The 23,254-nt window shown below is 48.0% G+C and overlaps 1 protein-coding gene across 12 annotated transcripts; it reads right to left on the bottom strand.

The window, feature by feature from the left end:
- Positions 1-28: 28 nt before the first annotated feature.
- On the bottom strand, positions 29-22,118 carry cep131 (centrosomal protein 131). Of its 12 annotated transcripts, none has more exons than XM_061755339.1 (28): positions 21,959-22,118; positions 20,849-21,044; positions 20,681-20,772; positions 17,499-17,586; positions 17,300-17,415; positions 16,427-16,531; positions 16,184-16,345; positions 15,446-15,563; positions 15,241-15,348; positions 14,721-14,889; positions 13,740-13,813; positions 13,534-13,662; positions 12,807-13,094; positions 12,534-12,698; positions 11,355-11,537; positions 10,445-10,585; positions 10,236-10,361; positions 8,992-9,108; positions 8,059-8,088; positions 7,563-7,665; positions 7,163-7,472; positions 6,968-7,085; positions 6,257-6,331; positions 6,026-6,168; positions 4,530-4,707; positions 3,723-3,919; positions 1,925-1,985; positions 29-1,839 (listed from the first exon to the last, which is right to left on the bottom strand). In XM_061755339.1, exons 2-28 carry the CDS (start codon positions 21,041-21,043, stop codon positions 1,768-1,770), a joined length of 3,663 nt encoding a protein of 1,220 aa, XP_061611323.1. In that variant the 5' UTR covers position 21,044; positions 21,959-22,118; the 3' UTR covers positions 29-1,767. The 12 variants fall into 12 exon arrangements, 11 of the variants coding, with proteins under 11 accessions (XP_061611323.1, XP_061611318.1, XP_061611315.1 ...); XM_061755334.1 differs by having other exon boundaries at positions 4,530-4,821; XM_061755331.1 differs by having other exon boundaries at positions 29-1,112; positions 1,728-1,839; positions 4,530-4,821; positions 16,184-16,531.
- Between the last annotated feature and the right edge of the window lie 1,136 nt (positions 22,119-23,254).

Consider the following 23,254-nt stretch of genomic DNA (forward strand, 5'->3'; position numbering starts at 1 on the left):
GAATAAACTCACTCATGCTACTTTTGAGTAATGTAATACAAATCTTTTAATGCTTGTGTATTTTTGCAAAATAATTGATGCTCCTCATTTTGATGGTGTCTTTATGAATGCGTTTGCACGATATGGACGAATACATCGCGGACTTCACAGGATTCTTTGCCATAAAGTCCCCCTCGGGGGCAAAGTGTCGTCGAGAAGCGTCGATAGAGGTTCTTTTGTTTGCGGGCCGCAGAAAGGAAATCCGCCGAAAGACGAGAGGCGCTCCGGAGCAAAGCGGGTCACGAGACTCGGAAGGCTTGGTTCCGCCCACTCTTCGGCCGTCCCCCCTTTGACCTGCCGGAGAGCACCGGGCGGCTCCGAAGTACAACAACCACCACCACCACCGCCGAGTAGCGTCGAGGTGCTTTAAAACAGCGGCGTGGCACCATTTGGTGACTCAACACAAAAATTGGGTTGATTATCCGCCTGGGAAGGATGTTTGATTTGGAAAATGATTTCTAATACAGCGATGGGAATTTGTGTGATATCTGCACATTTCTGTAACTGCAGTTTGCGATGTGTCCAAATCGATTCGGCCCAGTTCAAGTGAGCTCGAGTCAGGTTTGATCTCCATATCCCTTTTCGCATGTCACGACGCCGTGGCCGGCCGGGGAGGGACGACCGCAGAAAAATGTTCCTCGCGGTCACGTTGTTTCTGTTACAGGAGCAGCCGGAAAACCGCAGGAAGGCTTCGTGAAAATAAGTACACGTCGGCTCGCGTCCCGCTGTCCTTCGTTCAGATGTTTGTTGAACCGCTTGCTCGCGTTGTAAAAGTCACATGATCTGACGACTGTCCTCGTTGGAAAGCCCCCACCCCCCTCGCTTGCTCACTTTTTTCCAATCTTCTTTTTCCTCGCTTGCATGGCTTGAAGGCGGCCTCAAAACACACGTCAACTTACTCTATTTGCGTCCTTCTTTCTTTCGTTTTCTTCCTCTTCTCTTTCTTTCTCCCCCCTCACACCGTTCGAGTGCTGCCGCTCGCCCCCGGGGGACAAAACACATGAGTCACCCTGAGTAGCGCCCCCGCCCCCGCCCCCGAGGTGCAGGCTTGCCCGGGCTGCTCCCAGAAACATCTGGAAAAGAACATGGAGGCATTCTTGCTCTGTAGGGGGAGGGGCCAGTATGGGCAGCGGCAAAATCTTATTAGTAGGTTCCAGCTGGTCCCTCACGTCACTTCTGACTTCACAGATTCAACTTCAGCCACTTTAAGTTACCCAAAGTCGCCCTTGAGTCATTTTCAAGTCACTCCAAGTCATTCCCTTCAACTCACTTTAAACCCCCCTAAGTCACTTTCTTCATTTTTGGCTCCCTTTCAGCCACTTTAAGTCAGATTCTTCACGAAATGACTAAGTCATCCAGGCTACCAGGTTACTCTAAGTAAGTCATTAAGTTACTCTAAGCCCCTTTAAACCCCCTTAATTTACTCCAAGTAATTCACTAAGTCACTATAAGTCACCCTAAAATCATTCTAAGTCGCTAAGTCACTCTCAACCCCTTGAAAGTCTTTGAAGCCGCTTCAACTGAGGGACTTAAACCCCTTTGTCACTTTGAGTCTCTAAATTAGTCACTTAAAGCTGTCGTGTCACTAAGTCAGTCACTTCAACCCACTGAGTTCCTTCAGTGTCACAAGTGTGTGAGTGTGTGTGGGGGGGGGGGTCTCTGAGGGGCGGCTGGACAAGGCAAAGTACTTCAGAGTTTGCGGTGGGGGGTTCGTTAGCGGTCCTGTGGTCATTTCTCCAGCAGCTGCCTCCTTTGCTCCTCCCACAAGGCCTCCAGGTGCTCCGCCCTCTTCAGAGCAGCCTATCGGACGACAGCGAGCGCAGCGCCGATACGTCAGCGAGCCAATCGCGAGGCTCCGTCCGTCCCGGTCACGCACGCGACTCACCTCGTGCTGCCTCCGCAGAGCGTCGACCGCCTCGTCTTTCTTCAAGATGGCCGACTTGACTCTGAAGAAGGCGATGATGTCATCAATGAGCATCGCGGCGGACGTTTTTAAAAAAGGCCAACCTGAAGCGAGTCAGCCGTTTTCTCGTGCTGGTGGAATGCGTCACGCGTATCGCCTACGTAATGCCCTCAATGTAGCCCACAATGCATCTTGAAAAGCTGCAAAACAACCACGGCAACAAGTCCCATGATGCATTGCGCTGACACAGAAAAATGATTCACCGTTTCCGCCACGAAATAAATTCATGAGCTGTGGCGTGAACATATCACAACAAGCATGGAAAGGAAGTTCTTTGTACATAAAAAAAAAAAAATAGTTTCACGCATTTTCTGTTCGTGACAGCAGTGGAACCAAAAACACCACTTTCTGACCCAAAAGTGGAGAAAAGGAACTTTTTGTGACGCTAATATGGTGACGCGAACGGGGCTGACTCACCACACGACTCGAGTCGAACGTCGGCGAACTATCGACCTGACATTCGCCATTCACAACGTGAACCATGTCAACTTCTCTCCCGATTGCGACACACATTTCGTTTAAACCAGTTGTTCTCAAAGTACCACTCGTGGTACGTGGGCTCCCTCTCATGGTACGGGGAAGAAGCACTGAATTCAATGTTAACGTTGCGCATAATGTTGGCCTTTTTATACCAGTACGGTACATTTCTTAAGTACAGTTATGTTTTATTCAGCGTTTAAGTACAAAACCTGCGCATCAAATCATTTAGAACACGGGTGTCAAACTGGTGGCCCGGGGCCCAGATCCGGCCCGCCACGTCATTGTATGTGGCCCGCGAGCGGGTGCATCCGTTTTGTGTTTCTTGCTAAAATACCAGAATTACACATTGGCTTCACTTTTAAAAATATTGAGATATCGCAAGCATTTTTGTTTTTTTACCAACCCCCCTTTTAAAATAAAATGGATTCATACTGTAGTTGAACAAAGAGTTTTTACTGGCTTCTGATTTCAAAAGTAATTATTCATGAATTTGTGTATATATAATAATATGAGCCAATCATATGGGTTTGCAGCCACAACGGCCCTCCGAGGGGAACCATAACTGCGATGTGGCCCCGTGACAGAAATGAGTTTGAGTGACCATTTTTTGTATAATTTTATTTCACTTATGTGCAATATATTTTTTCAGTCTTATATAAGATATACATTAACAATAATATGAAATATACATGAGGTTTAAAATCTTTGCCGAGTTCTTGATGAACACATGGGTCTACTCCGCTACTGTTTTTTCAATGATGTACTTTTTGGGGTGGTACTTCGTGTAAAAGGTTTGAGAACCACTGGTTTATACCTGAAATTTATGCCAAAACGTGTTGGCATTTCTCTCCGTCACAATCGAAGCGACCGCCTAATCTTCCCGTTCTACTGAAAAGCTGTGCTGACCTTGAATCCAAAGCGGTGCGGTGCAAAGCAGCCATCGACCGGCGTCTGTTTGTCATTCCATCTGACATTTCCGTGACAAGATGGGCGGAACCCTCTTGCGCGCATCCCCGTGGAAAAACGGGAACTCGGTAATCCAGTTGATTATTTCCAACGTCCACGGTAGTGAATGAGTTAACGGCGTCCAAAACTACTTTTCATTTGTCCGAGGTGTGTTCACACTTTCCCTACTCCCGAATCACTACGAAGGGATTCAAGATGCACTGTGGGATGCACGACATAGGGGAGAAGCGATACTTACTACACATTGTGAGAGCGCTAGAAAATGGTCGCTTACCGCTGGTGCACTTGCTGGAGCTCGTCTTCCTTCTCCTTGGTCATCCTGTCCACCTCCGCCCGGAGCGCGGCCCGCACCTCGTCCGCCTCCAGCCTGGTCCTCTGCGCATCCTCCTCGGCCAGCAGCAGACGCGCGCTAAACTCCTGCCGGATCACCGAGGCCAGCCCGTGGCGCTCCTCCAGCAGCCGGTCCCGGTTCTGAACACACCGCCGTGGCGCACAGAAACCAACGCTGAGCCGTGCTACCGCGTGACGTGACGTGACGTGACCATGTCACGGCCAACGGTGTAGGGTCGGGGCTTTGGAATACTTTTCACAATCGATTATTCTAGCCATCATCTTATTGATTATCCTAGTAATAATCGGAGTTGAAAAATATGTCATTATCCGACAACCATACCGATACAAAATATGCGTGCGAGGTGCAGGTATTATTTTTGTCCTCTTGGAGTCGCTATCCTCGCGTTCAATACCGTAGTATCTGTGACTTTGAATGTCTGTGGGTGTAAAAGCCGAGGCCTAGGCCGGTGAGAGACGTGGGCGTCACCCAATGAGAACGCAGAGCTGACTGCTGTTGTGAGCTCAGGTTAGCAGCTGGCTGTGAACTAGCTAACTGTCGACCAGTCTGCGCGCCGACTGACTCGGCGTCAGTTCATTTGGTTTGGGTTTGTTCAGTAAAGTGACTGAAAGTATTACACTAGCTAACACGGTTTAGCATAGACGCGCAGTTGTGCTTTGCAGTAGAAACACTGCGCTTTTAAAAATGGTCTTTTTGTAATTCACATGGCGCGACGCGAGTGTTGCTCACTTGAGTGACCATTTGCACGTCTTGCTCCTTCTGCCGCAGCACGTCCTTGACGGCGTCGAGCTGTTGAAGTGTGTCCGTGTGTTGTTTCCTCAGCTCCTGTTGCTTGTCCAGCGCCTCCCTCAGGGAACGCTCCAGCTCCTTCAGCTCCGCCTCGTACGTCTCCCTCACGCGGTTCAGCCTGCCGGCGGCGACGGACGCGAGATGACGGACAAATGTCCGGCAAACGCGGTGGAGTGCAGTGAGGGCTTTCAGAGTCTTCTCTGCTGGCCTAAACACTATCAAAAGCACTGACCTACGATGACAACTTAGTTACATTATTATTTATTATCATAGCTAGCATATAATAAAACATATGTGACTAAAACAATATATGTTGCTTCATTTCATAGCACGTGTGCGTGTGCTTTGCTCCGCTGCCAGTCGTGTGCAGTACTGTATATGTAGAAAAGTTCTTTGTCCAATCAGATTCCAGCTTCTCTGTGTTGCCATTTAAATATAATCTGCCCAAGGCCTTCAGAATCAGGTTGCTGGCGTCAACCAAGTCAAACACACACACACACACACACAGCATTGTCTAACCAATCAGATTTGAGATTTACCACTCGAGCCACGTTGGTATTTTTCCCGTCCCCCGATTGGTTGAGCTGAATATGTGCATGGATTGACTGAAGAGTACGATTTAGGACATGATTAAAAATTCAGGGCCACTTTTTGAATGTTTGTATTTTTTTTAACTCGACTTTGCGGGGGCTAGGCCAAGCAACATATTGCGGTCTGGCTTTTTTTGTCGCCGCAAAAGGATTTTCTGGGCCGCTTTCAGAGCAGCACGTATGAGCTAGCTTACACAGAGAGGAGGTCTGCCTCCATCTCCGGTGAGTATCATGTATTTGATTGAAACGGATTAGATCAATATTGTGAACAGCTAGATTGTAGTTTATACACAACAATGACAGAGAGAACATGCAAACGCCACACAGGCGGGGCCGGGATTTGAACCCCAGTCCCCAAAACTGTGAGGCAAATGTGCTAACCAGTCGTCCCCCGTGCCGCCGCCATTGTATATGACACGGGGGAGAAAGCGCTGAGCTGCATTGTTTGTGATCAAAGATTCTCTTACAAGTATCCTTTGTATATGTTCTATATGTATACGTATCTGTCCACTGTATATGTTGGAGGAAAACGAATCGATTTTCAAAAAGAATTGAATCGATTCATTTAATATTTGATGAGCTGTCAATTAATCGTTGCGCCGCTACTGTAAAGGATACAAAAATATTTCTATTATGTCTGTGGAAGTTGACAACATTTCAAGCGATTCCAGTAAGGTGGGAAAAACGTTTTGAATAATATTGCCATTTGCTTTATCTATGCGCAAAGGGAAAAAGATTTATTACAATGGGAAATTGCATTTTTGGTGAAAAAACCCGCTATTTCATTTCAAGGCCATATCACCCAGCCCTACACGCACGCACGCACGCACGCACCCACGCACCTACCTGTTTTGGGCGGCCCTCTCGCACTCCTCCTTGTCTTTGTTGCTCTCCTCCTCCAGCGTCCAGATAGCGAGCTGGATCTCTTTGTCGCGCTCCTGCCGCAGTTCCTCTCGCAGCTGGCGCTCGTGCCTCAAGAGCCCCACCTCCTGAAACACAAAACACACACACACACTCTTCAGCAATAACACTGGCGCGGCTTGTAGCGTAGTAACTCGGGCGGTGCCGCCGTCTCACCTGTTTCTTCCTGTATTCCTCCTCCCAGTTCATCTTCTCCTGCTCGAAATGCTCCTGCAGCTTCTTTATCTCCGCCTGGTAACGAAATTATTGAAGCGCATCTGACTTCGCACGGCCCTTCGCGCTCAAAGCGCATCACACGGTTCAAATGCTCAATTATTATTTCTTCATTTTGCGCTCTTTCTGTCATGTTATGAGATGCCACACGATGCCACACGATGCCGCCAAAGCCGCGGCTCAAGTAGTAACTGGAGTCAAGCGAGTTTAGTTTTTTTCTTAACCTTTATTTATCCATGTAATCACCTGATAATAAATAGTCATTTGCAATGCCTACCTGACAGCAGACAAAACCAAGCCAAATAAAAGCAAAGAAACGCAACCCTGCGTGCGTGTGAGCCGATGATTATTTGTTTGCGTATATAGGCGGATTCAGAGCGATTCCTGCATTGCGCTGCGCTGCAATCCGCCATACACCGATGGGTATCGTCGGCACTTTTGTCAGTGGCTTCGGCGCGCTTTATAACCCTAACCCTAACCCATTTTTCTACGTCGGGGAGAAGCGGCCTTGGGTTGTGTCCGGGAGTCTCGGCCACATTGTTTATGTTGGAGCTCTTTTTAAGGAAGCGCAAGCTAGCATACGGCAAATGTTGCGGGAGGAATTTGAAATGGCAAAAGTGTTTTTAAGCGCGTTTGGAGCGGCCGAGGTCCCACCTGGTGTCTCCTCTCCTGCTCCTCTCTGGTTTTGTCCAGCTCCTCCCTGAACACCCGTCCGGCCACGCTGGAGTTTTCCTCCATGCGCCGACGCAGCTCCTCCATCTCCGCTCGCTGCCTGCGCACCGAGGAAGGACGGCGGAGGGCTTTTCTTCTCACTTTTTACACATCAGCGTGACCCGGACGGGCATCTACCTGACCGCCATCTGCGCCAGCCGCTCCTTCTCGTCGGCCACCTCCTTGTGGACGCGTCTCCTGTGCCGCTGCAGGGACATCTCCTCGTCGCGGAGCCGCTTCTCGAAGCCGCGGCGGGCCGACTCTCGCTCCTCGCGGCAGCGCTCCTCTTTCTCGCTCTCCAGCTGCTGCCGGAGCTCCTCGCACTGCCGGGCGCAGCGCTCGGCTCCCCGCTCCTCCGCCTGCAGCAGCTCGGCCTCGTGCAGCGCGCGCAGCTTCTTCAGCTCCTGCTTGTGCTTGGAGATCAGCTTCTGGATCTCGGGCTCCAAACCTGGCGAGGAGGAATAGTACGAGGAGGGACATTAGATGAGAAGGAGAACCTTCAGGAGGTGCACCTGGCCATCTTTTCTTTTTTGGTAACCTTTAACCGTAATCTCTTTGATCTTCTTGGTTTTCTCGTCAATCCATTTCTCCCGCCGGATCTTCTCCGTGACGCTCATCAGCTCCTTCAGCTTCTTGATCTCCTGTTGGGGAGCAAGAGGAGGGAGAGAAGGAAATGAGGAGGACGAAGGAGGAGGAAGATGGGTAGAAGAAGAGGCGGGGTGGAGGAATGAGGAGGAGAGAAGAATGAGAAAGAGCGCAGGAAAAGGAAAAAGAGGAAGAAGACAATGTCACTGGCGGCTCCCAGAAGGAGGGGGCGGTCGCGTCGCGTCGCGTGTTCGCTCGACAGGAGCGGCGTGAGGATGAAGACTCCCCCCAAATGATGGCAAGGATGATGATGATGATGATGATGATGAAGAATCACATGCAGAGCGAGCATCTGGCGGGACGACAAACGAGTGAAAGGAAAAAGAGAAAAGATGGCGGCGTGAAGGCGGAAGGGGAGCAGCACGTCGGAGGAGCAGAGGAAGCGTTACCTCGCACAGCGGACCCAGGATTTGCCAAACCTGACGCCGGAAACCGGAAGCAGAGGAAGAGGACGAAGGAGAGGACGAAGACGACGACGACGACGACGAAGACGTAGCCTCGGCGATCCCCGCCACGAGGAAGACGAGGAAGAGGCCGTTACACCGATGAAGAAAGACGCCCGGGCGGCAGAAGGCAGAGGTTGAGGAAAACAAGGCTTTCAGTATTTCAGCTATATACAGCTGCAAGTTCCGGCACTAGTACACTCTCTGTCCTCATTCGAGCATTTGTTTCAACTACTAGTGCGTTGAGTCATGTTACTAGTTTATACAATCTGGAAGAAATGGTCAAATGGCTTTCCAGAAAGCATTTAGTCCAGATCCTTGATATCCAGCGTACTCTTTTTCCTCACTAGTCAGTGCACTCGTCTCATTGGTCATTTTTTCCCCCACTAGCGACACTTTTGCCCTTCTAATGCGCCATTAAACCTTACTAGTAAATTACTGCACTAGTAACACTACTAGCTCTAACTAGTACGCATGTGTCGTGCACTAGTAGACTCCTCAAGGATATCTAATTGAGATCTGTGCACTTGTAGTGTTATTAGCCAAGCGCTCGATGATAACTAGTAGAATTTCGTAACGTCACATCACCATAATACTAGGTGAAGGCCATTGTCAACCAGTGTCAACCAAGTATCCCTATTAGTGAGGACACAGAGTGTACTAGTACAATGACCTCAAGCAGGATATCAGCTCAATGCTCAAACAGCTTTATGGAACGCAGTTTGAGCATTTCCTCCGTATTCTCGTATATTACTATATTAATCATCGACTGTATTGTCTTACTAGTGAGGACAAAGCGGTTACTAGTACACAGTGAGGTGTACTAGTGTCGCTGGATATGAAGAGATGTAATAAATGCTGAAAGGTGGCGGTGGTCACCATTTCGTGCTGCTCCTGCATCTGCGAGATCTTCTTGGTGTACTTGTGGTCCACCAGCTTCAGCTCGGCGATGACGCCCTCGCATCGCTCGCTCAGAGCTTTTTTGTCGCCGATCAGCTGCGGAAGGACAGACGGACGCTTGACAAAATGATGAAATAAATACACGAAATCATGGAACGGCAATGCTAATCTACGTTAGCCCATCTATGCTAGTTTGCAGTAAGCTAGCAGAACTCCATCCATCCGTTTTCCGTGCCGCTTCTTCTCACGCGGGTCGCGGGCGTGCCGGCGCCTATCCCGGCTATCTCCGGGCGGGAGGCGGGGTACGCCCTGAACTGGTCGCCAGCCCATCGCAGGCCACACACAAACAAACAAACAACCGACCGTTCACACCTTCGGGCGATTTAGAGCCTCCCATCAAACTAGCACGCAGGTTTTTGGGATGCGGGAGGAAAGCGGAGCTAGCAGCGCTTTGTTATTCTATTTTGGTTGAACATCGACCAGTTCGTTTTCTGTAGCGCTTATCCTCACTTGGGCGGCGGGTGAGGAGGAGACTTCTGGCGAGAGGCGGGCACACCCCGGACTGGCCGCCAGCCTTTTGCGAGGCGCATTTTGACAAACCAGCACACACACACTTACATTTCACACCTACGGATCGTTTGGAGTAGCGCTGCAACAACTCCTCAATGATCAAAAGAATGGATAAAGTATTTTGAGAACCCATTAATCGTTGGAGAGTTTGTTTAACTTGAAATTGTCCAAATCCTCTCAACTGTAAATCTTTTGCGAATGCATCAAAATAAGATATTTGCAAACAATTTTATGGCTCAAACAGAATCATAATCAACTCATGTATCTGCATTTTCTGCGCTGTCAATTTGAAATAATGCCCCGTTTTTATAAAAGGATGGACATTTTTTAAATCGTTTTACCCAATTCATGGACAAAAAGAATCGACCGATGAATCGATGATCAAAATAATCCTTAATTGCAGCCTCGATCAAGTTTGACCGTTTTCCGTTTATTTGAAGACAAATCTTGACCAGATTTTCGAAGGGCCCTATCACCCAAAAACACACCCAAAAACTCAATCTCCCTGGAACCCATCAACCGATTTTTCGGAATTCCTGTGCGTTTGACTCAGGTTGAAGTGGCCGTACGAGCATTTCCACATCTTGCCCTGCGGCTGTTTATTATGGTTCGCCTCTCGCAAATGTTCACCTATTGAAGAAATGGACGTCTACCTGGTCGATGAAGGCGAGGTGTCTCTGCACCGTAGCTTCGTACTGGTCCCTCTGCAGTTGAAGGTTTCGGCTCAGCTCCTTCTCCGTTTCCTTCACGTGCTGCACCGTCAGCTCTCTCTGCTGGGCCTGACGGGAGGATGAGAAGAACCAGGATAGGGACGGAGACGGCGCAAACGCCACAGGTGCCCCCACGTTGCCGTGAGCCTCACCAGCGCGTTCTGCAGCATTTCCACCACACGCTTCTTCTCTTCCAGCTCCATCTTGATCCTCATGATGGATCCAGACACTTGGGCGGCGGTGGCCGAAGCCTGGTCCGCCACGGGCGCCGCCTCCTCCTCCAAGAACGGCGCCTGACGACGCGCCAAGAGGAACATCGGCGTCACCATACTGGGATTTGCATACGGTGGACTTAAGACTTGGACTTCCACCGCAGATCCTTTTTGTAGTGCTTAGGGAGCGGGGAATGCGTAAACGATCGCCCAGGCAGCAACAGTGTTCGGAATCTTTCACTCATTCCTTTCTCCCTTAATCACTGCTAAGGGATTGGAGTGGACATTTTGGGGGGCTAACTAGAGCTGCAAGTTGAAGTTGCCACTCCAACCGGATTCAGCATTTGGGCAGCCTGTTGTTTCGGACAAATCTCGTCACTGGTAGGGAAGGAGCGAATGATTTCGAACGCTTTCGCTCGTTCCCTACTCCCCAATCACAAGGTGGGCATTTTATACAATATCGTTCACCAAAAAGCCAATGCGCTGGTGCCTTCAGGTGCCGAAGACCCGAGCAGTCATTGCGAAGATATTTTTGCTTCGACTTGCGAGATTGGAAAATTGGAGATCCAACTGCTGAGTTTTTTTTAATGAGGAAAATAGCACTCTCTCTTGTCATACTTTCTAAAAGCAATGACATCATCAAATAGAATGCAAAGAATAAAATGTTTTGCTTCAATTGAAGGGACCTTGTGTCACTCCTCCTTGGCCACCTGGGGGCAGTATAACACAGACAGACGGATAGACACGAGACTCCTCAGTCCTCAGCGAGCCGCACTCTTCACAGAGGATAAAGAAGACATGCCCGCGTGTATCGCCGGTTTGCCTCAGACTGGGGAGAGCAACGGCGAACCTCTCTGTGCGAGGTGGCCGAACGCGGGCGCTCCTGCTCCGACTTCTCCATCTCATCCAGGAAGTTGATGATGCTCTGCAGCTTGGCCTCCGACAGCAGCGCCGCTCCGTCCGCAGGCGCCGGCAGGCTGAGCCGGACGTGACGCTCCAGGTTGTCAGCCGTCAGAGAGTCCGCATCGACGTCCTTTCGAGGAGACAGAAAGTACCGTTCTTGTTTTTTTCTCTTTTCAAACACTTCCCGGGGTCTTGAAAATTGTCTGGAGCATGCTTTCAGCAAAACGGCCCGAGAATCCGACATACTTTTACAGATTGCATCGCCAAGCCACCGAATCGCACGCGTCAATGAATGAATGCGGCGTTGTACTAGAGTAATGATGATTATGTCTTAATATTATGTACATTTGCACCTGCCTGAGTTATTATTCTGCTGCATGAACGGCAACAGGCGGATACGCAGGTTCGCTGGACCTTCTGGCATTGAATTGTCCACTATCCGTTGCTGGCATAAAAACATATTTTGGAACTGCGTAAATCATCATTTTGGGGTATTGGAGCATTTCCGGCACAGCGCCATGTTTGGGAAGCGCGGGTTTCAACCATTAACATTTCGATTCGTCAACTGCAGTCGTTTACCGAACTCATCGATTTGTCAGGTACGTTCATGGACGGGTGAGGGTCTCACCCGGCTTGTCAGTGAAATTCAGCTTTGTTAAGCACCGTAATGATGAACAGATCCCCGTAGATGGCGGCGCTGCGCCGCCTCGGATTTGAGATCAGCACAGCTTCAGCGTCGAAGATAAAGATTGGGGGCTGAATCTCGGCTTGTCAAGTCGATTATCACAACCGGAATCAAGGGAGAGAAATCAAGTCGGACAAGTTTGGGCACTTGACGCTCAAACAGAACATGATGGTATAAAAAGGGGATGGAAGTAGTAGAGAGTGTGTGTCGCGATCAGGCGAAAAGATGAAGCCCACGATATTTTGTGGGTGGCTCTTGACGGATCAGTCAAAAGGCTCCAAGATGGCTGCCAATACGGGCAACTGTGCGTTGGAAAACAGCTGACAGTCAGTGAGTTAATAACATAAGCAATTGTAAACATTTTTGGGGCGGCGGCGTACGTTACTCGCAGACATTCAAACGTGAGCCTGCCATAAGACGCCGTCGTTCAAACGCTCTCACCTCGTCGAGCCAAGCGTATTTGTCTTTGTTGTAACACTTGGGCTCGGTGAGGCGCTGCGGTTCCTCCTCCAGCAGTTTGAGCGTGTCCAGCAGGTCGTTGAGGGTGGACTTCGACGCCACGCAGGATCGGTCGTCACCGCCGCTCAAATACCTGCGACGAAGCTCCTGGAGGACGCGGAATACGGGACGGTGAACATCGATCGATTCCGTAGGTCTGTTTGATAAGATCCAAAAGGGCTCGTAGCGGCGGGGGGAATTGTTGCGGCCGGGTACCTGGGAGCATTGAGACCCTCTGCAACTGGACAAGGACGGCGAAACGGCTCGGAAACAGGACAGCTCGCAGACGTCGGGCGCAAAGTTCAGCCCGGATTCTGTATTCTTGGCCTTGACGTCGGCCGCCGACACGGGGCTGATGTTCCTGGGCGAAGGAGGACTCGGGGGAAACTTGCCGCTCGAGGTCGGCCTCGGGGTTTCCGGCTCGGGCGGCGCGACTCGCTGCGGGTCCGACAGAACACCGCCAACAGGGGGCGCCATTGGACCAATCAGCATACTTGTGACAACCTGAATCCACGCAAATGCGGATATTCTTTACATGTGCGCACACGTAGCGTAAACACGGGACAGTGGATAAACTTTCGTGCTCACATTTGTACACGCTTAATATTCATAATAATTCATTCTCAGGTTTTAAAGGCAACATTAATAATTACACGAATTAGGCATTTTTCTTCATGTACAGATGTTATTTTTATATTTAATTTCTTTTTAGCAAGTATATATTTTTTTTATTTACTACTTGTTATTTAAGAACCAGAATCATCATTGAATTACCTTTTTGTAAAATTGCTTTTACATTTTTTTCCTTTTACTTTATGAAATATATTGAATCCCAAATTAGATGTAAATCTAGACATGGTTTCCGTACTCGCCCCCTTACGGGACCGTACTGTGCCCACGGCCGGCATAAACGTGAAGATGGCGCTTCCTACGCCGCACGTACGTCACAAGTGTCGGGCTCGGGGATCGTCAGGCGAGACAAGCGAGGTCTCGCCTGACGTGTCCACTTCCCGTCGTTGTCCCGATGCTGCACCGAGCCGACATTTTCTTCCACGGCAACGGCGTCGCGCTCCTACGAGGACAAAAGACGTGAGGAAAACAGCGGAAGCACGAGGGCGGGGCCGGCGCAAAACGCAGGAGACGGAATACCTGCGCACACGGCGAGGCTCTGTTGTTGGACGACGTCGGAGAGGCCGCCCTGAAGCTCACTTCGCTCAAGTCTGCTGCGACGTTCAGATGGAAGTCAGACCGCATCGGCACACGTCATTACGACTTTCATCACGGAACGCACACGCGACACACACTCATACAAACCCACGTAACACAACACACAGTGTATGTAACGCACGTGAGTATGTATGGGCAAGCCCAAGTCCAGTGATTTGCAAATCACGTTCAACCTGTATTTCATTGAATCCACGACAAAGACAAGATATTTCATCTTCAAACTGTTGTTTTTAGCAAATAATGACGAACTTGGAATTTGATGGCTGCAACACGTTCCCAAAAAGCTGGGACAGGCTCATGTTGACCACTGCGTTACATCACCTTTTCTTTCAACAACATTCAATAAACGTTTGGGAACTGAGGACACTAATTGTTGAAGCATGGTAGGTGGAATTCTTTCCCATTCTTGCTCGATGTCCGGGGCCTCCGTTGTGGTATTTTACGCTTCATAATGCGCCACACATTTTCAATGGGAGACAGTTCTGGACTGCAGGCAGGCCAGTCTAGTACCCGCACTCTTTTACTACCAAGCCACGCTGTTGTAACACGTGCACAATGTGGTTTGGCATTGTCTTGCTGAAATAAGCAGGGGGGTCCATGAAAAAGACATTGCTTGGATGGCAGCATATCTTTCTCCAAAACCTGTATGTAACTTTCAGCATGAATGGTGCCTTCACGGATGTGTAAGTTACCCATGTATTCAATAAAATATAGGTTGAACATGATTTGCAAATCGTTGTATTCTGTTTTTATTTCCGTTTAACACAACGTCCCAACTTTATTGGAATTGGGCTTGTACTTGTATTACACACACACGCCTCTCTCTCACACACACACACACGTCACACATGCTTGTGTGTCACATGTCACACACATCAAATAACGTGCCACGTGTTTCTCCACCTGTGTTGTTGGCTTTGGCGTGCGTGGGCGACATGATGGCAGTTGTGACGTTGCCGCCAGGTGAGGTTGGCACGGTGTTGCTTGAGAAAATCTTGGGCGACTTCTTGCCTGGCCGCCGATGCTCCGCCTCCGCGCCCTGATGATGATGGGCTCTTTTCTGCTGCAGCTCCTTCGGCGACCGCCAGAGGGAGACATTAGTGCAAGGCCTCACGGCCACAGCATGAAAACAAACGTTTCATTCTGTTAAAAAATTGTGAAATTCATCATCAATAATCAAATAAAAAGAATTTATTCTGTCATGATAAAGCTAAATTATTTTCCATGCAAAATAATGTACTCTGATGAGGATAAACGACAACGGATGGATTTTAAACCTACATTTTTGTATTCTTTTTTTGTCATTAAATCATGGTTTCATTGATTTACTGCAAAAGATTGAGCATATTTTAACAAATGAACGTTATTTTTCTTGTACAACTGGCAAATTAATGAAAGTGAACTGAGCCAGAATTGTGATGACCTGGATAGCAGCCAAGCGCGCCCGGTGAGCTTTTTCTTCCCGAATCAGCTTGCGGTCGTCTCGGGGCGGCTCCGGGCGACTCTCGTCCTCCGCTCGCTCCCGCCACTCCTACCGCCGTAGCAAACGAACGCATTCATTCCATATCCTTCATATCCCACTTAAGGTGAGCCAATGGAGCGTAGGATATTGAATTCGAGAAGCAAACCTTTCTTTTGCTGTCCAGGATGTGTCGCAGTGCCGCCCGGTTGGCGCTGCGCCTCCCGGCGTGCCGTCTGTACCAGCGCTGGATGGTGACGGCCGCCCGGTTGACCTGCTGGATGAACCTGCGACCACGTCGGCCGCGCGCAAACGGTTCATTCTTTTTTGGAAACCATCTTCCTTAGTCACTGAAAAACTTCCCATTTTGCTGTTTTTGTGCTCAGTATGTCCAAGCCCAATTCCAATGAAGTTGGGACGTTGTGTTAAACGAATCAAAACACAATACAGTGATGTGCAAATCATGTTCAACCTGTATGTCATGGGAAAGAATGGGAAAGAATTCCACGTACAAAGCTTCAACAATTATCAGTTCCCAAACGTTTCTGGAATGTTGTTGAAAGAGAAGGTGACGACGTAACGCGGTGGGAAACGTGAGCCTGTCCCAGCGTGTTGCAGCCCTCAAATTCCAAGTTCATGAGGATTTGCTCAAAACAATCAAGTCGATCAGTTTGAACATGAAATACCTTGTCTTGGTAGTGTACTCAATTCAACATATGATTTGCAAATCATTGCATTCTGTTTTGATTGATGGTTAACACAAGGTGCCAACTTCATTGGAATCGGGCTTGCACTTGGTTTGTGTGAGCCAAAAATAGGGGATGTGTTGCCACCTTGTGCCATCTCCAGGCAAAAAAGGAAGCTTTGACTTTAAGGCCGTATCGGCGAAAAGAGGCGGCGGCGATACCTCTCCGCCTCCTGCTCAGAGACTTGTTCACGGCGCCGCGGGAGCGGGCGACCTCGCCCGGCCGGACTTTTGTCGTTGGACGACGCGGAAGAGAAGTTCTTCTGGGACTTGGTGAGGGAGGCGCTCTCGAGAGAGACGTCGTCGTTGGCCTTCAAGATGTTGCTGAAAGAAACGCAGCGGGAGTCCCGCGGCACGCGGCGGAGCAGACGGAAGGCGTGGCCGTCCGGGGGCGGAAGTACGTACTTGAAGGGCGGCCTCTGGTTGGAGCTTTTGGGCGTCAGCGGCTTCTCGCCGTGGTTGTTGTGCAGGATGGCGGTGACGGCGTTCCCCACGGCGCCCTTGTTGCTCCTGACCGAGAAGACGCGTTAGGAAGCTGTGAGACAGCGCCACCCGCAGGCAGCTGAGGCCTGGGAAAACATTGTGCTCACGAGCCACAGGGGTTGGTTTTTTTTTTTTTCTTTTTCGGTAAAAATACATTTTTTCCAACCACCCCCCAAATAAAAACGCATTTTTCTCTTCAGACTTGACGACTTTAACAAAAAATGTAAACCAAATCGAAGCATGTAAAAATAGATTTTGGGGGGCGAAGAATTGACAGCAAGTTGTGATTTGAAAAAGTTTTTTTGGGGTACAAATATTTCCCACCCATTAAATATGCATTTTTCTCTGTAAGAACAGATTGCTTGCATATAAATAGATTTGTCGTAGTTTCTTCAAATATCTTTTTGTGAAAATAGATGTATTTGACAGACTTGATTTGAAAACAAAAAATGCAAAAATACAAAAACTGAGAGTTGAATTTTTGGGTTCAAAATCAAATGTTTTGGAATGTCCCTCCTCAACATTTTTCTATGCAAAAACAAAAAATGAAAATGAAAAAAATCTATTTTTGGAGCAATAATGGACAGCAAGTAAAAATTGTTGTGAAAAAATATTTTGTAAAAACAGATTTTTAAAATTTTGTACAAAAATAAAAACGTAAAATGCTTTTTTTTTTTCTTTTTGGCGTAACACTCATCGACAGCAAGCCGAAGTACGCGAGTGTTCGAAACCTATGAAGGCTTTCTAAAGCTTCGTCTGCCCGACACGTTTTGCTTCGGAGGCGAAAGGAGGAACCTGTTGTTGGCGGTGAAGGACGCGGCGGAGTCTCGTCCCTTCGAGCCGGCGGGCGGGTCCGGGCCGGCGCCGCGGCGCGCGCCGTAAAGCGCGGCGGGCGCCCGAGGCCGCTCGTCCTGACGTCAGCGCAAGGACACGTGTGAAAAGTCGTTTCACGCACGCCGCAACGTCCGCGGTGTTTGCGCAAGCGTGTCCATACCAAGATGTTCCAGGTGGTTCCGTCCGGTTTCTTTGGGCCGTCGACGCCGCTGTCCAACGCGGTCAGGTAATCGCCGCTCTGGTCGGGACTGGGAGGAATGCGGGTCACGCACACACACACACACACACACACACGCAACGCATTAATAACACGCAAATCACACCGAGCGCACAACGCAACGTGTGCCTACTTCACGGCTCGGCAAACATTTGTGCACATTTGATTTTTAAAACAGAAAGAAATTCAAATGCAACATAATTCATTGTCACGTTGAAATTAGAGGTTTTTATAACAATTAATGAGAACTCAAAAGAAAGGTAAAATGTCTCTGTAAAATACTGTATTTTAATAATGATGTGATTGTCGTATTTACAATTCGATTTACCTAAATATTCATTAAATTGCCATTTTACTCATATTTTTGTATATTTTGGTTTCCGAACACCCAGCTATTATTTCAAATAAAATTATGAAATAAATGATGACTAAATGAAAACCATCCATTTTCCCGGGCGTGCTTGGCCTCTATCCAGGCTATCTTCGGGCGAGTGGCGGGGTACGCCCTGAACTGGTCGCCGGCCAATCCCAGGGCACATACAAACAAACAACCGGTCGCACTCACATTCTCACCTACGGGCAATTTAGACTTGTCAATGAACCGAGCACGCTTGTTTTGGGGAAGCGGGAGGAAAGCGGAGCGCCCGGAGAAAAGCCACGCAGGCACGGGGAGAACGTGCAAACTCCACACGGGCGGGGCCGGGGATCGAACCCGGGTCCTCAGAACTGTGAGCCAGACGCTCGAACCAGTTTTCCCACCGTTCCGCCAATGAATACATAAATTGAAATGAAGCAATTTGAAAACATTTCTGAATGCAACAAATTCGAGCAAACGATCGAACGACTCGACGACCATTTCGAGAACGGATGAATGGTTTCGAGACCTTTCTGAACTTCCAATTGGCCGAATCCTCTGCCGTCATCCTCTGGACGGGAAATATTCTCCGATCTCGGTCGTCCTCCGTGAAAGCAGACTGATGATGATGATGATGATGATGATTTTTTTAAAATAAGACATTTACAAACATTTCCTTTTACTTCGGACACATTTGTGCAGGTTTTCTGACGCATTAACTGAATCAGAATCCATGAATGTTTGTGCTTTTTCTGCATTTTTCTGCATAATGTCCTGTTTCTAATAAAGGGATGGACATTTCAAAATATTTATCAGTGAATCACAAAATAACATTTTGACGTGATTTGGCATTTCTAGCAGCCCCAAGTTGACATTTTGGGGGAGGGGAAACCCACTTCAGCGTTCAGGCGGCCGCCGCACATTCCTCGTGTGTGTGTGTGTGTGTGAGTGGGTGGGGGCGGGGCTTCTGGTGTTAAAAGATGCCGCACAATGGACGCGCCGAGCGCACGCTTTTCTTCCTTCGCTCGCTCCTCGGGGGAGAGGCGGGGGCGAGACGACACCGAGGTCGCGACCCTCCCCTCGGAGCCCGCCCCCCGCGGCATCTCATTATGTCGCCGTTCTGTTACCCGAATGCTATTATTAGGCTGTGGTAACGTTATGTTGGCACACAAACGCTCGCCCGCCCGGCGACACGGGCGCTGAACGTTGTCGTCACGTGTGAGGAGGCCTCATGCCCGCCAGCTGTTCTTGCCCACCTGGAGTGGCAGGGTCATCCATTTCACCCAGTTCATTGGTTGTTGTTGTAAAAGATGATTTTTTTTTTTTTTCTTTGTTGGGGGGGTAAAGAAAAATGTACATATATATATTTTTGGGAAGAGTATTTTTGTTTTGTATTTTAAATAAAAGTAGCAAAATGTAAAAAAAACAAAACTTAGATTTCCATGCAAGCGAGAAAAACTGTTTTGTGGGACTTCATTTTTGTTAACAAAATTGTAAAAGAGAAATGTATAATTAAAAACAAAAGATATTTTATATTTTTTTATTTTGAGGGTTAAAAATGGATAGTTCCTATATATATATATTTTTTTTTAAATATTAAATTTTTATAAAAACTGTCTTTTTATTATGTTTTCTAAGACTTGTTTTTTTTCTGTAAATGTAAAAAAAGTTTTTCAGAACTTTTTTTTATTTTATTTTATTTTTTTAAAAACGGCATTCCTTTTGTATGACTCATTTTTTAAAAAAATTAAAACAAAAATAGTTTTGATAAAAAAATATATTCAGAATTTAAAAGTGGAGGAGTTCAAGTATCTCGGGGTCTTGTTCACGAGTGAGGGAAGAACGGAGCGGGAGCTCGACAGGCGGATCGGTGCGGCGATGAGGTGGCCGGGGCACCTGATTCGGCTGCCTCCCGGACGCCACCGGCGAGGTGTTCCGTGCACGTTCCGCCAGAAAGTGACCCCGGGGACGACCCGGGACACGCCGGAGAGATTAAGTCTCTCGGCTGGCCCGGGAACGCCTCGGGATCCTCCCGGAAGAGCTGGATGAAGTGGCTGGGGAGAGGGAAGTCTGGGCGTCCCTGCTGAAGCTACTGCCCCCGCGACCCGACCTCGAATAAGCGCTAGAAAATGAATGGATGGAAAAGTAAAGAAAAGAAAAGAAAGTCCAACTTAATTTTTACATCCCTTTCATTTGTCAGGGTGATTTGTTTGTTGTTGTTGTTGTAAAAGGTAAAAGGTTTTTTGGGTGGGGGTAAAAAGAAAAAATGTACAAATATATTTTTGTAAAAATATACATTTTAGAAAAACTAGTCAAATGTGAAGCTATTTTGTTAAAAATGTGTTCTTTTAATAAATGCCTTGAAAGGCGTATCCTTTTTGTGGGAGTTGGTCAAAGAAAAAAACCATTTCATAAAAATAGATTCAGAATTTCAAAAATCTCAAATGTTTTTTGTTTAAAACAAATCTGAAATCTTTTTGTAAAAAATATTTTTGTAAGACTTTGTTTTCTTGTTTTTTTATTTGACAAAATGAAGTAGAAAGACGTGAACACCAAGGGGACGTGATGTGGCATGGCGTGGCGTGGCGTGGCGCGGCGCGGCGTGACGGCGTTATGTGACGTGGTGTGGCATAGCGTGATGAAATGTGGCGTGGCGCGGCGCGGCGCGGCACGGGACGGCATGATGTAACCTGACGTGACGTGGCGTGATGTGACGTAACGACGAGAGATGGCGCGACGTAAGGTGACGCGACAGCACTCGCGTACGTACCTGAGCGCGACGTCGGCCTGCCGGTCGACGTGCGCGGCGCTGTTGGAGCGCCGCAGGTTCTTGACCGAGCGAGAGCTTCCCGAGGCGTCGCTCTGCAGAGACCGACGCACGTTTTCACGAGAGCACGAGCGACTTTTCATCGGTGGCATCGCCGTGGCGACTCCTCACCGAGGTGTTGCGTTTCCCTCGCAGCTCGCACGGCGCCGACACGGACACGGAGCGGGCCAAGAACTTCCCGGGCGAGTCGCCGCAGCCGCCGGGTCTCTCGGAGACGAAGGAGAGCCGCGAGCCGGACAAGCTGAGGTCCGGCGCGTCCCCCGGTGGGGTGGCCGAGATGGACGGGGGGCTCCGTGCGCTGCGCATCCTTCAGTGCACACGCGGGAAGGAGAAAACAAGTCATCACCACGGCGACCAATGACAAACGCGAGCTGTCACCGAAATCCTGACTTTCGATACTTCACTTGTATAAAGTAGCCCCGTACTGATATCTGAAACCATACCGTAACAAAAATCAGCAATCGGCAAAAAGCAGGGAACTTCCAATCCTTCCTATTTGTCATCCATTTTACCGCTTCTCCCGCCTATCTTCGGGCGAGAGGCGAAGTACGCCCTGAACCGGTCGCAACCATTGGCACTCCCACTCGCACCTAGGGGCAATTTAGACTCTCTTTTGGGGAGCACATGCAAACTGCGGGATTTGAACCCGCAACCTCACAAGTGGGCGGCAGATGTGCTAAGCAGTCACCCAGCGTGCCTCTTCAACTCAAGTCACTTGACATACGGCCGCTTGATTCAACTTTTTGAAGCGGATTGCTATATTTGCCAGAGACAATATTCCACTACGTAATGAATGGGCGGGTTTCAGATCAGAGTTTGGGGAGCATGTAGTGTTCGGACGATGAATATGGGCAATTCAAAGCATTTGCTGCTATTGGTTCTTGGTTCTTGGTTCGCGAGTAGCGAGGCGCGCACACAAGTGGATCACGTGAGCTCCTGACCGCAGCAGGTGAGGATGCCAAACCACTCGAAACCTTTGCAGCCACGACGGAATGAACAATCGATCACAGTACTAAAGTGCGAGGAGAAACGTCCAAAGCCAGTCAAGCCTGTGTGATGAGAAAAAGGTTACGACGACAACACTGCGAGGCTAAGAAAGTGAGCCGAGACGTTAGTCGAGCACAACCTTCCGCCAGGACCTTTTCCAGGTTTTAGTCAACAAAATGCCAACTACCACAAGCTAACGCGTCCTCCGTGCCGAAAAACGTCGACAGACCTTACTTTAGCGTGTGAAGAGAAGCTAACTCTCCGATGAAATGTCAATTTGAACGTGTACTTGAGGATGGCGCCGAATCAAAGTGTTCCGTCCATCTACGGGGACACAGAAAATACTGATTAAAAAAAAACAACGCTGGAAGTCAACATCAGCTCATCACTAAGACGCGCTCAAGTCCCGCCTCTTCAGGTAGCCTATTGGCTCGCGGTTAGAAATCGCCTCCCATTCTTGCTTCTGATTGGCTGATCTCACCTATCAGTCGATATGCCCCAAAGTGCGTTCGGTTGTCTCTCCACACAGTTGACTGAGGAGGCGTGACGGCTCAGATAAACGTCGTCTCATAAAAAAAAAAAAATTAAATAAAGTATACCATTCATCGGAAAAACGGAATTAATTCTTGCCAATTTGGGCAAACTAAAAACAAATATTGACTAAAAAAAGTTAAGCTCGCAAGACGTGTTGGTATTTCTCCAGTGTGCGAGGCAAAAACAGAGAAATTGGAGCGCACACTTTAATTTAATATTCAAATGTACTACCTTTAAGTAATAAAAAGGATAAGCAACAAAAAAATTGATGGAAATTAAAAGATTTTTTTAAAAACGTGCTTTATGGAATAATAGTTTAATTATAATAAAAAAATATTTTAAATACAATTTAAAAGCCTTTGATTTTGTTGTAATTAAGGGCTATATCAAAATGATTTAAAATGTGCATGATTTTATTTATAAAACTTTTAAAAAATCGAATGAAATCCAGAAAGGTAACGTAAATGTAAAATGAACACTTTATATACCGATTAAACCAATGCAATAACATTTCAATAATTATAATAAAATAAATTCCAGATTCAATTCAAAAATGAGAATTACCTTAATTATTGTATTGTTCAAGGCAACTATTTTGCATACACATTTTAACTTTTTTTTTTTTTTTTTTTTTTTTTTTAAATGGAGCTGGCGCATCTTTTCATCATTTCTTTTTCAAAATGAATTGTGGTCCTTGAGCACAAAAGTTGGATTTGAAGTCAGATTTTGAGTCCGAGTGTTTTTCAATTGTTTCCCCTCATTTATGTTCCATCCTCGAGAGGTAGAGAGCGTGTGTCAGGTGGTCGCGAGGCTGGAGACAGCAGCACTGGCAAAAACAACCAATAGAATTGACCCAAATACAAATTTCAAACACATACTTTGGGCGACAGTCGGGATAAAATGCTTAGGAAACTTGGATGAAGTTTACCACACATTTCAACCACAGGGCCGGAGTGGAGGTGGGGCCTCGTATTCTTTGTGCTCCTCAACATCCGT

Source organism: Phyllopteryx taeniolatus, chromosome 19 (assembly GCF_024500385.1).
Source record: "Phyllopteryx taeniolatus isolate TA_2022b chromosome 19, UOR_Ptae_1.2, whole genome shotgun sequence".
NCBI classification, from domain to species: domain Eukaryota; kingdom Metazoa; phylum Chordata; class Actinopteri; order Syngnathiformes; family Syngnathidae; genus Phyllopteryx; species Phyllopteryx taeniolatus.